Here is a 14,170-nt window from a genome sequence, read left to right on the forward strand (position 1 = left end):
TTGTGTCTGGAATCAGAGAAGACTTTGAAATTTGGGGTTTATGCTCTGTTTCATTTTGTGAACAGAAATATCTGTGACTGCTTAACTTGAGGACGGCAAGCAGCCTACTTGGAAACGGCAGTGGGAAATAGGCTGGCAAATGTCGTCGGATTGTCAATTGAAACATTACTTGTTTGAACCTTCTCTGAAATTTGGGGAAAACAAAATCAAAGTGAACACTGTTTAAGCACGGACTATAAACATTCTGTACTTTTGAAGTAACTTCAATAATGTTCAACAAATCCGACTTTGTACTTGTCAGCAAGGTTTTTTCACCCAGTGGGGCAATTCTGTTGCCCTGTCTGTACCTGTTAATAATCTGCAAGACCCCATGACTCTTATCATGTTGGCTGGCTTGCCCAGATAGACAGATACCGATCCATGGCTCTGTACTAAGTGACTGCCTTTATGGAGAAGTGCCTGGATCTCACAGGCTATTGGTTTGAGGGCAGAGCTTTGGGAATGCAGCGTTTGCCTTTCTCAGAAGATCCAGGGGGACAGTGGCCCAAGTGAGAAACAGGTCATTCTGTTATGAACTTGGTTCAAAATCCAGAGGTGTTTCACTTGAACACTTACCTTGGTAGGAAAATAGCCACTAAACTTGAATTTCTTGAGGGTCACAGTCATGGAGTAGGTGCCAAAAAAGAGGATGAAAGACATTAGGGCTAGGTCTGGAATATACTTGCAGGACTTCCCAACCAGCTTGCCACCATATGTGAAGCATTCCTTCTTGCTGAGTTGACTCCAGTCCAGTGCTGTTGCATTGACAACATTGTACTTGGGAAAGGAAGAGAAAGAGAAAGATTCTTGAAGAAAACCCTCACCTGAGAATGCATTATCTGGCTCTGTACAAAACTGCTGTCACTTAAACAGCAAGCTTGTAAGCTACAACACAATACAAGCAATGCAACTTTCTCTTGTCTATCGCCCAAAGAAAATGTTGCCATATGATTAGACAAAGGCGTGATTTACAGGCAAGGACTACACTGTGACTAATCTTACAGAGACACATCAAAACCTCCTCATCCCCATATGGTAGTCCATATGCAATTGCTAACACGACTGGCATGTCATAGCTGTTTTGAGTAAGTTAAACAGTGGAAACTATAACTAAGTTGGGATGGTTTTGTTAAGGGGAAAGGTGACATCACTCTATATTTCTGTAAAGGTTATAGTTCAATGTGATAATCCATAATAAGATCATGGATGACAAGGGCTTATCAATAATATTTTGGATATAAAAGATCCTACGACAGCACACTGAAGAAGATGTGGAATTTGGGCATTTGTACTCAGCAAGAAAACTAATTTCCTCTGGCACCATCTGGATCAGTTAGTCCTCCCAAAACTACTACAAAATTGAAGCAAATGGTTGACATCTCAACTTTGGCATAGATGTTTTGAAGTGTTATCTCCTGTTGGCATTGAGTTTTCTTAAAATTCATTCTTAGGGTGTGACTGTCACTGACAAGGCCAGTGTTTATTGACCTTTCCTAGTGGTGATCGTCCTTCATAAACCGTGTTGTGAAAGTGCTGTTAGATAGGAACTATTGGGATACTGACCTAGTATACTGAGCTAGGATGGGGGTTGGGAGGAGGGGTGGCATGGTGGCACAGTGGTTAGCACACTGCTGCCTCACAGCGCCAGGGACCTGGGTTCGATTCCTGGCTCGGGTCACTGTCTGTGTGGAGATTGTACGTTCTCCCCGTGTCTGCGTAGGTTTCCTCCTGGTGTTCTGGTTTCTTCCCACAATTTGAAAGATGTGCTGATCAGGTACATTGACCACGCTAAATTCTCCCATAGTGAACCTGAACAGGCACCGGAATGTGGCGATGAAGGGATTTTCACAATAACTTCATTGCAGTGTTAATGTAAGCCTACTTGCGACACCAGTAAATAAATTTTAAACTTTAGTGTGGCAATGGAGAAGTGGTTACTCATTTCTAAGTCTAAGAATGCTGTCTGCTGCCCTGAACTTTCGAGGACAAGGGTTTGCGAGGTGGTTTTGTGGTTACAGCAATTTCCACCCAGTTGCAAGAAGTAGGAGAGTTTGGGTTGTGAGAGAGAGAGAGAATATGGGCAGGAATTCCTGGACCTTCCCACTGGCGGGATCATCTCCTGTTGCCAAAGGCAATCCCCACGGCCGGTTTCCTGGTGGCGTGACAGGCAAGCCACACAAATCTCCACAGACAGCGGTGGGACTGGAAAATCTCACTGGCGATCAATGGCAATCCACCATCGGAAAACACACCACCAGGAGGGGGAGCAAAAATCCCACCCTATACTTTTCCTAGTTCCTGACATCGTGCAAACCACCCCATTCTACCACACGCTGGGGACAACAGATTGAAGTGAAATAAAGAATGATGGCAGTCAAATGAAAAACTTACCAAAGAAATGTTAGTGTTGTTCAGAGATGGTGAATCTGAAGCATTGAAGAAAGTTGTAGTCACTGTGAGGTAACAGAATAGTGTGTTCAGTGTCAGCAACAAAATCTCAGCCTTACAGCCTCTGTTTAGGTTGAAACTTCCTTCCCTCGTTCCCCTTGATGGGGTGGCATCATAATTCATCGCAACCAATAACACAAACAACCAATCTGCCACAAAACTCAAAACCTGACCTCTGGCAGCTGAGGTGATAACCCACCACTTTCTTCCTTTCCCAACCAGTAAAATGTTTGACTTTGCTGCCGTTCAGACTGAAGGGAATTGAGGATTGACTCCTAACAGTCCATGTAACTCATTCATAAACAGAACCCTGCCTGTTGTCTTACGTTCCATCCTCCCTCTTTGTTTTCATTCATTCATGGGATATGAGCATCACTGGCTGGGCCAGCATTTATTACCCATCCCAAGTTCTCCGAGGGCAGTTGAGAGTCAACCACATTGCTGTGGCTCTGGAGTCACATGTAGACCAGGGTAAGGACGGCAGATTTCCTTCCCTAAAGGACATTAGTGAACCAGATGGGTTTTTCCAACAATGGTTTCATGGTCATCAGTAGATTCTTATTTCCAGCTTTTTTTAATTCTACCACCTGCCGTGGCGGGATTCGAATCCAGGTCCCCAGAACATTAGCTGCATTTTGGATTAACACTGTAGCGATAATAACACTAGACCATCATCTCCCCCAGGAGTTTCCAAGTTGTCTTACTTTCCATCCTCCCTCTTTGTGTCTTGAGGTCATGATAACACCATCAGCTGTAGCCCAGTGGGTAGCAGTTTAGCCTCAGAGCAAAATGGTTTCTGGGTTCAAATCCCGCTGCAGAACTTGTGCATAGACCTCCAGGCTGACACTCCAGTGCAGCACTGGGGCAGTGCTACACTGTGGGAGGTGCTGTCTTTGGAATCATTTACTAAACTGAGGTCCCATCTGCTCTCTCAACCCTGTAGCTCAGACTCTGCAAGTGCTGGTATCACATTTAAATAACTTGGATAAAGGGTGAATATCTGCATTACTTGGAACCGAATACTCCGAGAAGCTTAAATAATTGATGAATCTCACAGTCGAAATGTTGAACTTTTTTTTTGTTTTAGATGTAGCGCAAAGGAGCATTCTGCACAAAACAAAGTAGATTATCCACCTGGTTGTAATAAACAGTTGAATTTTTCTTTAATCTCATATGGATTTAAAAGCCTTGGGCGGAATTCTCCCCAAAAATGCTAAGTGTTGAATTAATTTGCTGGGTAAACTGGAGTAATTCACTGCTTTTTTCAGTGGGAGTTCAGACTAGAATCTCCCACATTCTGTGCAATGCAGAGGCCACCACTGTGAATATCATTAAGGCTCAGGGGGCAGGACCTATTCCCTCTGGGGAGGCTGAAATCAGCTGCTCCCTGAGCATGCACAGTGGCCCCGAACTATCGGTCTCCCTGTTTGCTGGCCAGCTCGATTCGCTGCCCAGCCTGGGACACCCATCCCAGCCCATCTGATTCCAGCACCCCCTCCCCATGCTCCCAGGGAGTGACGACTCTCCCCAACGCCTGCAGGCCTACCACCCCTGGAGGCAGGAATCCCCCCCTTCCCCTCTCTGCTGCTCCAGTTTCCTCCCACAGTCCGAAAGATGTGCTGGTTGGGTGCTAAATTCTCCCTCAGTGTAACCTGAACAGGCACCAGAATGTGACAACTCAGGGATTTTCACAATAACTTCATTGCAGTGTGAATGTGAACCTAGTTGTGACACTAATAAAGAAACTTTTAATAGAGATAAACTCGTCTTGGACGTTCTGGAAAAGAAGATATGTTGAGGTGATTTGATTGATGATTTTTGGATTCGAAAAGGAGTTGATAGAATAGATTGAAAAAAAACCTTTTGCTACTGATGGGGGAATCTGGGACAAGAGGTCATAAACTTAACATCAGAGCCAGGCCAATAAGCAGAGAAATTAGAAACACTTGTACATCAAAGCACATTGTAGAAGTGTGGGAACCGTCTCTCATCAAACCCAGCAGATGTTAGGTCAACTGATCATTTCAAATATGAGGTCAATTAGCTTTTTGCCAGCAAATGATACCAAAGGATGTGGAATCAATGGAGGTAACTGAAATAAGGATACAGGTCAGCCATCATCTCATTGCAAGGGGGAATAGGCTTGAGGGACTGAATAATTTACTCCTGTTTCTATGGCAATCTGAACAGCAATCTGCACCACAATAAGGGCACGCTCTTCCTCAAGAGAACGATGCCACTTAATTGATGCATGGCTCCTTTGTGATTCAGAATAGCTCGACTCCCAATCTGCAAATTGTAAATGGGAAGGGTTGGGGGAGAGGTTTATCCACAACAAATTTTAACGGAGAGTTTCTGCAGTCCCAGTTTTAAGAAGTAGGAGTCCCTTACCATCAAACATCATCAAACGCAAGGTAAATACAAGCAGTTTCCATCCCAGGTTTAGTCCAAATGGTCAGAGATAGTGGGAGGAAAGAAAAGATTTAAGAGGGTTTTCTTGAAGATACTTACCCAGGATTGACAGTAGCCAGAGTTTGCAGCAGATAAAAAGATAGTAAATAATCAGTTACAAAAGTCACATGTCCATTTGAAGGATAAACATTTTGATTCTCAGTCACCCGCAGAAGTTCTCTTCCAAATATTAAAAAACAGTTTCAGGCCAGAGCAGCACCTGTTTCTCTTGGCTGCTGGTCTGATCGCTTCCACTCCATATATTATCACCCTAATAGTTTTCAGAGTATTAGAGTTATAGAGGTTTACAGCAATGGAAATCGGCCCTTCGGCCCAACCTGTCTATGCCGCCCTTTTTTTAAACCACTAAGCTCGTCCCAATTTCCAGTGTTGGCCCATATCCCTCGATACCCATCTTCCCCATCTAACCGTCTAAATGCTTTTTAGAAGTCAAAATTGTACCCAACTCTCCTGCTACCTCTGGCAGTTTGCTCCAAACAGTCACCATCCTCTGTGTGAAATAATTGCCTCTCTGGACCCTTTTGTATCTCTCCCCTCTCACCTTAAACCTATGCCCTCTAGTTTTAGACTCCCCTACCTTTGGGAAAAGATATTGACTAGCCAGCTGATCTGTGCCCCTCATTATTTTGTAGGCCTCTATAAGATCACCCCTCAGCCTCCTACACTCCAGAGAAAAAAGTCCCAGTCTATCCAGCCACTCTTTATAACTCAAACAATCAGGTCCCGGCAAATCTTTTCTGCACTCTTTCTAGTTTAATAATATTCTTTCTATAATACAGGGACCGGAACGGTACACAGTATTCAAAGTGTGGCCTTATTAATGTCTCGTACAACTTCAACAAGACGTCCCAATTCTTGGGTTCAATGTCAACTCAGGTGTGTGAACAGTTGTGTGAGGGTCACAACTTTCACCTCTGTCTGTGGACATACCTTGGTGTTAACAAAATCTCTTGCTGATGCAGTACTTTCAGGATACCAGCTGGACAGTGATGCAGTGTCTGCATCAGCACCTTTCAAAGATCTGTTGTACGCAGGGGTAGAAGTGGGAAAACACTTTAGGCCCAATTAAACATCCTGCCCACTCTCTGGGAACTGAGTAGGTGGGTGCTTCCTATTTACGGGTGCACAATAATTGAGGTAAATGTTGGGATCCTCTAGCCTTAATGGAAATAAATTCAGGTGGGGTTTCCCATTGGCCTCGTCCCCCGTGGCCCATTTATTGGCCAACAGCATGACCAGACGTCTACGGGTTTTGTGTTCCCATACACTCCACTTCCAGGATTGCTGCAGGAGGATGGTCGGGCAGCATGTGGCTCAGTGGTTAGCACCGGAGTTCAATTCCTGGCTTAAGTCACTGTCTGTCCAGAATCTGCACATTCTCCCCATGTTTGCGTGGGTTTCCTCCAGATGCTCCAGCTTCCCCCCGCATAGAGTGAAAGATGTGCTGGTTAGGGTGCACTGGCCATGCTAAATTCTTCCTCAGTGTACCCGAACTGGCACTAGAGTGTGGTGACTCAGGGATTTTCACAGTAACTTCATTGCAGTGTTAATGTAAGCCTACTTATGATGCGAATAGATAAAAACTCCTAAAACAAAATTCATCATCGGCCAGAAGATCCCTTCAGCTGGAAGGGCTGGAAAATTTTGGTCAAGTGTTTGAAAAATGATCTACTTCAAGTTAGTCTCGAACAGAAATGAGCAAGGAGTAGAAATGAAGTATGAAATTCTGGAGGGGGATGTAAATCGTTTTGATGTTAAGGCAGTGCTACTCAATTGTCTTCCTTCTTGACCGAGTTAACGGCGGACTCACCTGAATCTGGAGCCGTGCACTCACATTTGTACGTGGTCACGTAGTCTGGTTTGTAGCCAGAATTGATGGGGTAGTATTTAAAGGCCCCGATTATTTTTTTGATGGCGTCATAGATGAAGATGAGGCTGATGAGCATGGAGAAGCCTTCCTCTGTAAAACGGGTGATGTACTTAATGATGAAGCTGGCATCCGTGGCAACAAGGAGAAGGCACTGAAGGGCAGAATGGAGACCAATCCAGAGACGGAATTCAAGGTAGTCCAGATCGTTACCTCTGCAAGAGAGAAACGTCCCTTTAGAGTGAATGTTACTAGGCTAAGTAGGCCATAAGCACTCCACGTCGAGTGTCATTGTGACAGACATGTTGTTGTCTGGTGAATGAGTTAAAAATAAATTATTTGTAGTAACATTGATGGAAATTGAAATTCCATTTCCGCTGGTGTTGGCACTGGAAGCAACTGACCATGAGTTTGCTAGATTGTCAAAAAGTCCAGCAAGTTTCCCAAATCTCCTTCCGGGAAGCAACTGACCTTGAGGTTGCTAGATTGTCAAAAAGTCCAGCAAGTTCCCCAAATCTCCTTCCAGGAAGGGAATCGATAGACCCAACCATAGAACCATTGAACTTTACAGCACAGAAACAGGCCTTTTGGCCCTTCTTGGCTGTACTGAACCATTTTTCTGCCTAGTCCCGCTGACCTGCGCCTGGACCATATCCCTCCACCCTCCACACCCCTCTCATCCATGTACCTGTCCAGCTTTTTCTTAAATGTTAAGAGTGAGCCCGCATTCACCACTTCATCTGGCAGCTCATTCCATCCTCCCACCACTCTCTGTGTGAAGAAGCCCCCCTCCCAATATTCCCTTTAAACTTTTCCCCTTCACCCTTAACCCATGTCCTCTAATTTTTTTTCTCCCCTAGCCTCAGTGGAAAAAGCCTGCTTGCATTCACTCTATCTTTACCCATTGTAATTTTATACATCTCTATCAAATCCTCCCTCATTCTTCTACGCTCCAGGGAATCAAGTCCTAACTTATTCAACCTTTCACTGTAACTCAGTTTCTCAAGTCTCAGCAACATCCTTGTAAACATTTGCTGCATTCTTTCAACCTTATTAATATTCTTCCTGTAATTAGGTAACCAAAACTGCACACAATACTCTAAATTCGGCCTAACCTGTCACTTGCCCGCATGTAAACACGATGTGATGCTCAGTTGCCTCTCAAGTTGCCTTGCACGCAAGTTCAGGGCAGCCAGGAATGGGCAATAACTATGAGCTATTCTGCATTGCCCACATCTTACCACTAAATGTTTTTGGAAAAGCAAATGGCATTCAAATGTCTGTTCTAAGCCACAGTCCAAAATTTTGGGTGTTTTAAATGAAACCATGGCAAATGCAAAGTCATGGACAAACACCTCCCAGCCAGCAACAAGTCCTTTAGGTTAACCAACGTGTGATTGAGATTGCAATCCAGTTGTGTGGGGTGGGCATGTACAGCTGCTTCACAGTGCCAGAGTCCCAGGTTCAATTCCAGCCTCAGGTCATTCTTTGTGAGGAGTTTGCACATTGTGTCTGTGAGGGTTTCCTCCGAGTCCTCCCACAGTCTAAAGATGTGCAGGTTAGGTTGATCGGCCATGCTAAATTGACCCTACTGTCAGAGGGATTAGCAGGGTAAGTGCATGGGGTTACGGGAAAAGGGCCTGGGTAGCATTGTGCTTGGTACAGACTCAATGGGTCGAATGGCCTCCTTCTGCACTGTAGGGATTCTATGATTCGATGAAGTTGGTCTAAATCAATCTGCCAACCGGTCAAAAAGCCTCCACTGGGCACCTGGGAAAGGCAATGGGTGCTTCTTTAACCAATCAGATGGAAGAGTGGTTAATAAGCGGTGCAGAATCTAAGCAAAGAATTGTCAATTAGAATCATAAATTCAATATCGTATCAGGTAGACAAAGCCACATAAAGAGGGGCTCAAAAGGAGAAATAAGTGAGAAAAAAAACTTCATTACGCAAACAATTGGAGAAGTCAATCTTCTGAGAGGTTTGCTGGAATTTTATCGCCATACCCACTCCTGAATTGGGGCAGGCGCGCCTCGCAGAACAGCCTTGGGTGGGATTTTTCGAGCCTCACACAAGCAAAAGGTCGTAAAATATTGGCACTAGCCTGGCGTTAGCATTGCCACGCTATTGAAAGGTAGCAAACTTGGTCAAAGAGGGACAAATTCAACATCTGTTTCAATGTGAGCATTGTCCCTATTTATGATATAAATACAGGCACTGTGCCCCATTCAATACATTCGGACAATGTGTGAGATGTTGAGATGGTAGTACGACATGGCCCACCGTAACCTCTGGATTTTGGCATTTAACTGTGTACGGATGCTCGCTGTCCAGTAATTAACAATAGGAGGTGTTAGCCAGGCCATTATATTTGCAGCAAAACTCAGCCGATTGTGTCGTTCCTCTGTAGCAAGAACAATGCTCTTAGAGTTGCAAAGTAACATTGTAAATAGTAAGATCTACATTTTTTTCTCTCTGAAGGTCAGTTGATAGAACAGTTGAAAATAAAAACCATTACGTTGAAATACCATTTTAAGAAGAACAGCTCCTCAAGTAAATCAGCCCGATTACCAACTCAGAACGTTCAACGAAATGATGCCTCAGAATTGCTGCTTTATTAAAATAAGGTCCTGACTTCACATCCCAGCGCCTCCCCTTGGCAATGACAACATTCCAATGACAGACTTCCCCCTTCACGGTGGACACTCATGTTTCAGTGACCAAAATACTCACTTGCTGAAGTCAAACAGGAGCTTTTCAAAGATGAGGATGGGGCCTGTGCTGCTGAGGATGGTGAGAGGTTGTCCACCAAATAAACAGAACACAGTGCCCGTGAAGGCTGTGCCCAGAAAACTTTCAATCACACCCTGTTTGTGAAAGACAGAACAGCCTGTTAGACCGAAGTAGGAGTCATTATTCGGCTGCAACTGAATTCAATGTAACGGAGGATTATCAACTGGTTGCCAATGCTGAAACTAATCTGGCTCAGCACACTTCATCACGTAGCGTGACGTCTGGTTATGCTGCTGTGCATGTTGTACGAAGTAAACGGGAAGGATACATTCATCCACAAGGTCACCTGATAGATTTAGTTGAGGAAACCATTTGGCTCGTGCTAATCACCCTTCCAGATCCAGCCTCCAGCCATCCCCACATTTATATTCCCAATAATCCCAGCTTTTACTATCAACACCTCCCTGACCCGGAACTTTATTTCACTTGGTACTAACTCTTCGAGCGTGATTTTACTGGCTGTTTATGCCACTCTTCCGCTGCAGAGAGGTTGGAGAATTCGGCACACAGTCAGTTCTCTGTTCATTGCAGCAGGATGGGAAAATCCTGCTGGCATAAAATTCCCACCCTTTGCCTGATGATCTACTCCCTGATACTGTCTGAAATGTGCTTTTCATTAATGTGAGCTTGTTGCCCGTGTCCAACTGGCATGATTCCTTCTGAAGTAATGCTTTATTTAACCCTGTCAACATTACTTATTCACTGGGGCAGCACAGTGGTTAGCACTGCCACCTCACTGCGCCAGGGACCCAGGTTCAATTCCCGGCCTGGGTCACTGGCTATGTGGAGTTTGTACATTCTCCCCGTGTCTGTGTGGGTTTTCTCCAGGTTCTCTAGTTTCCTCTCCCAGTCCAAAGATGTGTGGTTTAGGTGGATTGACCGTGCTAAATTGCCACTTAGTGTCGGGGGACTAGCTAGGGTAAATGCGTGAGGATGGGGCCTGGCTGGGATTGTTGTCAGTGCAGACTCGATGGGCCAAATGGCCTCTGTCCGCACTGTAGATTCTATGAATTGCTTGTCACCCTGTATTGCTTGCAGTTGGTTCCTTTGGAGAGGGCAATAATAACCCAATTCTGTTGACAACCAGAACCAGTCTCATGAGGTCCCCTCTGTGATACCTCAAGGGTGGGTCGTAGCAAAGAACTACACAATGTAAGCATCATCTCAACCAACTTGGACTGCGCTGTTTTGGCTAAATACCTGGCTGTTCTATTTGCTTTTTGGATTGTAACTTCAGATCAAGTAATGTTAAGCACTACTGAAATACCTGACTATTTCCACTTTGTTCTGATGCACCATAGAATCTGATAACACAGGAAGAGCACAGTGGGTGGAGACTCCTTGGGAAGAGCTATCCACTGTGACTGTTCTTTTCCCCTAACCATGAATAGGTCTCATTTTCAAGCTTAGATCTAATTTCCTTCTGACACTCGCTATTGAATCTGTTCCCACCATCCTTTCAGGCATGGCATTCCAGATCACTGCACTCACTCATGGGATGGAAGCATTAGTGGCAAGGCCAGCATCTCTTGCTAATCCCTCTTACCGTTGAGAAGACTCCTTATCTCTGATAGCCATTTCTTTTTCAATGTGGGACGCACTCTGTCACTGCACATAGATAAATGCAAAAAGATTCTGCTGATGCTGGAAATCGCAAATACAAGCAGGAAATGCTGGAAAAACCCACAGATCTAGTACTATCTATGTGGAGAGACACAGTTAACATTTCAAATACGCGCGACTCTTCCTCAGGGTTTAAAGTTAATCTTTAAAGTTTATTTATTAGTGTCACAAGTCGGCTCACATTAACACTACAATGAAGTTACTGTGAAAATCCCCTGGTCGCCACACTCCGGTGCCTGTTCGGGTTACACTGAGGGAGAATTTAGCATGGCCAATGCACCTAACCAGCACATTTCTAAAATTCAAGTTTATTTATTTGTCACAAGTAAGGCTTACATTAACACTGCAATGAAGTTACTGTGAAATTCCACTAGCCACCACACTCTGGCACCTGTTTGGGTCAATGCACCGAACCAGCACGTCTTCCAGACTATGGGAGCAAACCCACAAAGGCATGGAGAGAACATGCAAACTCTGCACAGACAGTGACCCCAGTCGGGTATTGAACCCAGATCCCTGGCGCTGTGAGGCAGCAGTGCTAACCATTGTGCCACGAGAAGCTGGAGCTTCTTTGTGCCTGAGGTGAGTCATATGGACTCGAAACATTCGCTCTTGTTTCTCTCTGCATAGATGCTGCAGAATTTTTTCCAGTGTTTTCTGTTTTTATTTCCTTGCTGCTGCATAGTCTGTTTGTCAGTCTGGGGACTCCCGTGCATTAAAATGATCAAATTCTACTTGATGGTAAGTCTTTGGAATGTTTTGGAGGCACAGTCCATGACTGAATGTAGCTTATGCACTGATGTCCTGAGATCCTGAATGAATATAGTCGTGACTCCAGCTACACCACCCAGTTAAAAACTGCTGGCATTGATGTAAGCTACTCATAGCGCACATATTTGCATATGGGTGTTCTGAATGTTATAGGGACCATTCCACATAACCTTTTAAAGTCTCCAAGTCAGTGAGTTAAAGTGGAAAGCAAATGAAAGCTTTCCTTCTTCTGCATTTCAATCTCCTGTAGCTCGTGTGTCAGGGAACAGATGAACGCAGCACCAGCTGGTTACCGTGGCATTTGCTGGCATGTGCTCAGAGTGCATTAAAAATGATAGACCTTGGCCACTCGAGCCTCCATAATATTTGCAAAGTAGCAGGCGGCAGTAAGGCGGATCCAAATTGTCAACTAGATTTCAGAGCAATGTCCCTGACAAGCAGACAATCAGGAATGATCCAAAAATAGTCATGCACAGACGCTGCTGAGCAATGGAAAAGAAAGAAAGTTTATTTATTAGGTGTCACATGTAGTCTTACATTAACACCACAATGAAGTTACTGTGAAAATTCCCCTAGTCGCCACACTCTGTACGGGTTACACTGAGGGAGAATTTAGCATCTAACCAGCATGTCTTTTGGACTGTGGGAGGAAACCGGAGCACCCGGAGGAAACCCACGCAGACACAGGGAGCAGACTCTGCACAGACAATGACCCAAGCCAGGAATTGAACACCGGTCCCTAGCGCAGTGAGGCAGCAGCGCTAACCACTGTGTCACTATGATGTGTCACCAAAGTATGTGATATGCTTCCCCGAGGCGATGCCCTCATTGAGTGGAAGCAAATACTGATTGTGGCAAGGTGGCACAGTGGGTCAGTGGGATGGGTGGTATGGTGACACAGTGGTTAGCACTGCTGCCTCACAGCCCAGAGATCCGGGTACAGTTCCTGGCTTAGGTCCCTGTCTGTGCGGAGTCTGCGTGGCTTTCCCCTAGTTACTCCTGTTTCCTTCCACAGTCTGAAAGACGTGTCGGTTAGGTGGATTGGCCGTGCTAAATTCTCCCTCAGAGTACCTGAGCAGGTGCCGGAGTGTGGTGACTGGGGAATTTCACAGTAACTTCATTGCTGTGTTAATGTAAGCCTACTTGTGACACTAATAAATAAACTTAAATGTCTTCTCTTTTAGTGAGCGATGGTCTTCATTTAATGATAAACCAAGAAAAAAAAACAATGGCCGGAATTTTACTGTCCCCCCACAGGAATCAGAGTGGGCGATGGGAAGGTCCGTTAGATTGATTGGCCGTGCTAAATTGACCCTTGTGCATCAGCCAATTAGCAGGATTAATGTGTGGGGTGACGGGAATAGGGGCCTAGGTGGATTATGGTCGATGGGCCGAATGGCCTCCTTCTGCTCTGTTGGATTCTGTGAGTCTGTGACCTTGGGCGGGGTTTAACGGTTTTGAGATGAGCAAGGCCGTAAAATCCCGCCCAATGTTTTCACCTCAATTACAAGGAATCAGATAAATTTAATGAAAAACCTAGTTTCAGGGAAAATCATCCACACTCTCGTTCTGTGACTGAACCGTCTTTTGGGCCTCGCTTCACTTGATTAGTGAATGTGTGTTTGGGTAAGTCAGGACACTGGGTTAGAAGTGACAGCATGGTGTAGTTATCACCTGATAATTATCTGTCGCATCCCCCAGCAGTCCTCCAAAGGTGATGGCATTGGTGATGCAGCCCAGGTAGATGAAGAGGATGGTGGAGACAGACTGAATGTGGAATGCCTCATAGAAATCACTCAGCATCCAGGGGAGCTTCCTTTTGATATCCAATATCAACCCTCCGCAAAACCTGCAGTCGGTCAGAAACACTTCATGTTCATTCAGAATAAAACTGGAGGTATCTTAGTCTACAAACCAAAGTATCTGCAGTATAAATGGGGACATCCAACTCTTTACTCTGTCATCTTTGTTGACAAACCCCACCCCACCATCCCTACAATCTCTCCCTGCTCAGGTTTTAAATAGATGATTACAAACCCCTCTGCTATGTGTGGATTTTATATATTAAACACAGTCTGAGGATTCGGGGTAGACCGTTTAGGACGGAGATGAGGAGACATTTCTTCACTCGGTGAGCCTGTGGAATTCATTCCCACA

General features: G+C 44.9%; 1 protein-coding gene across 9 annotated transcripts in view; it reads right to left on the reverse strand.

The window, feature by feature from the left end:
* The window catches only part of LOC145361396 (electrogenic sodium bicarbonate cotransporter 4-like), a 100,758-nt gene that overhangs the window by 24,440 nt on the left and 62,148 nt on the right, over window positions 1–14,170 (reverse strand). For 7 of the 9 annotated variants that reach the window (XM_080217106.1, XM_080217112.1, XM_080217113.1 and 4 more), the window contains 5 exons: window positions 13,688–13,862; window positions 9,560–9,693; window positions 6,770–7,041; window positions 2,431–2,492; window positions 616–816 (listed from right to left, as the gene is read on the reverse strand). In XM_080217106.1, coding sequence (XP_080073232.1) covers window positions 616–816; window positions 2,431–2,492; window positions 6,770–7,041; window positions 9,560–9,693; window positions 13,688–13,862 — 844 coding nt within the window. The remainder of the gene's footprint in view (window positions 1–615; window positions 817–2,430; window positions 2,493–6,769; window positions 7,042–9,559; window positions 9,694–13,687; window positions 13,863–14,170) is intronic. The other 2 variants (XM_080217108.1, XM_080217109.1) reach the window with 2 other exon arrangements.

Source organism: Carcharhinus amblyrhynchos, chromosome 34, assembly GCF_965287045.1.
Source record: "Carcharhinus amblyrhynchos chromosome 34, sCarAmb.v2.hapA, whole genome shotgun sequence".
NCBI lineage: Eukaryota > Metazoa > Chordata > Chondrichthyes > Carcharhiniformes > Carcharhinidae > Carcharhinus > Carcharhinus amblyrhynchos.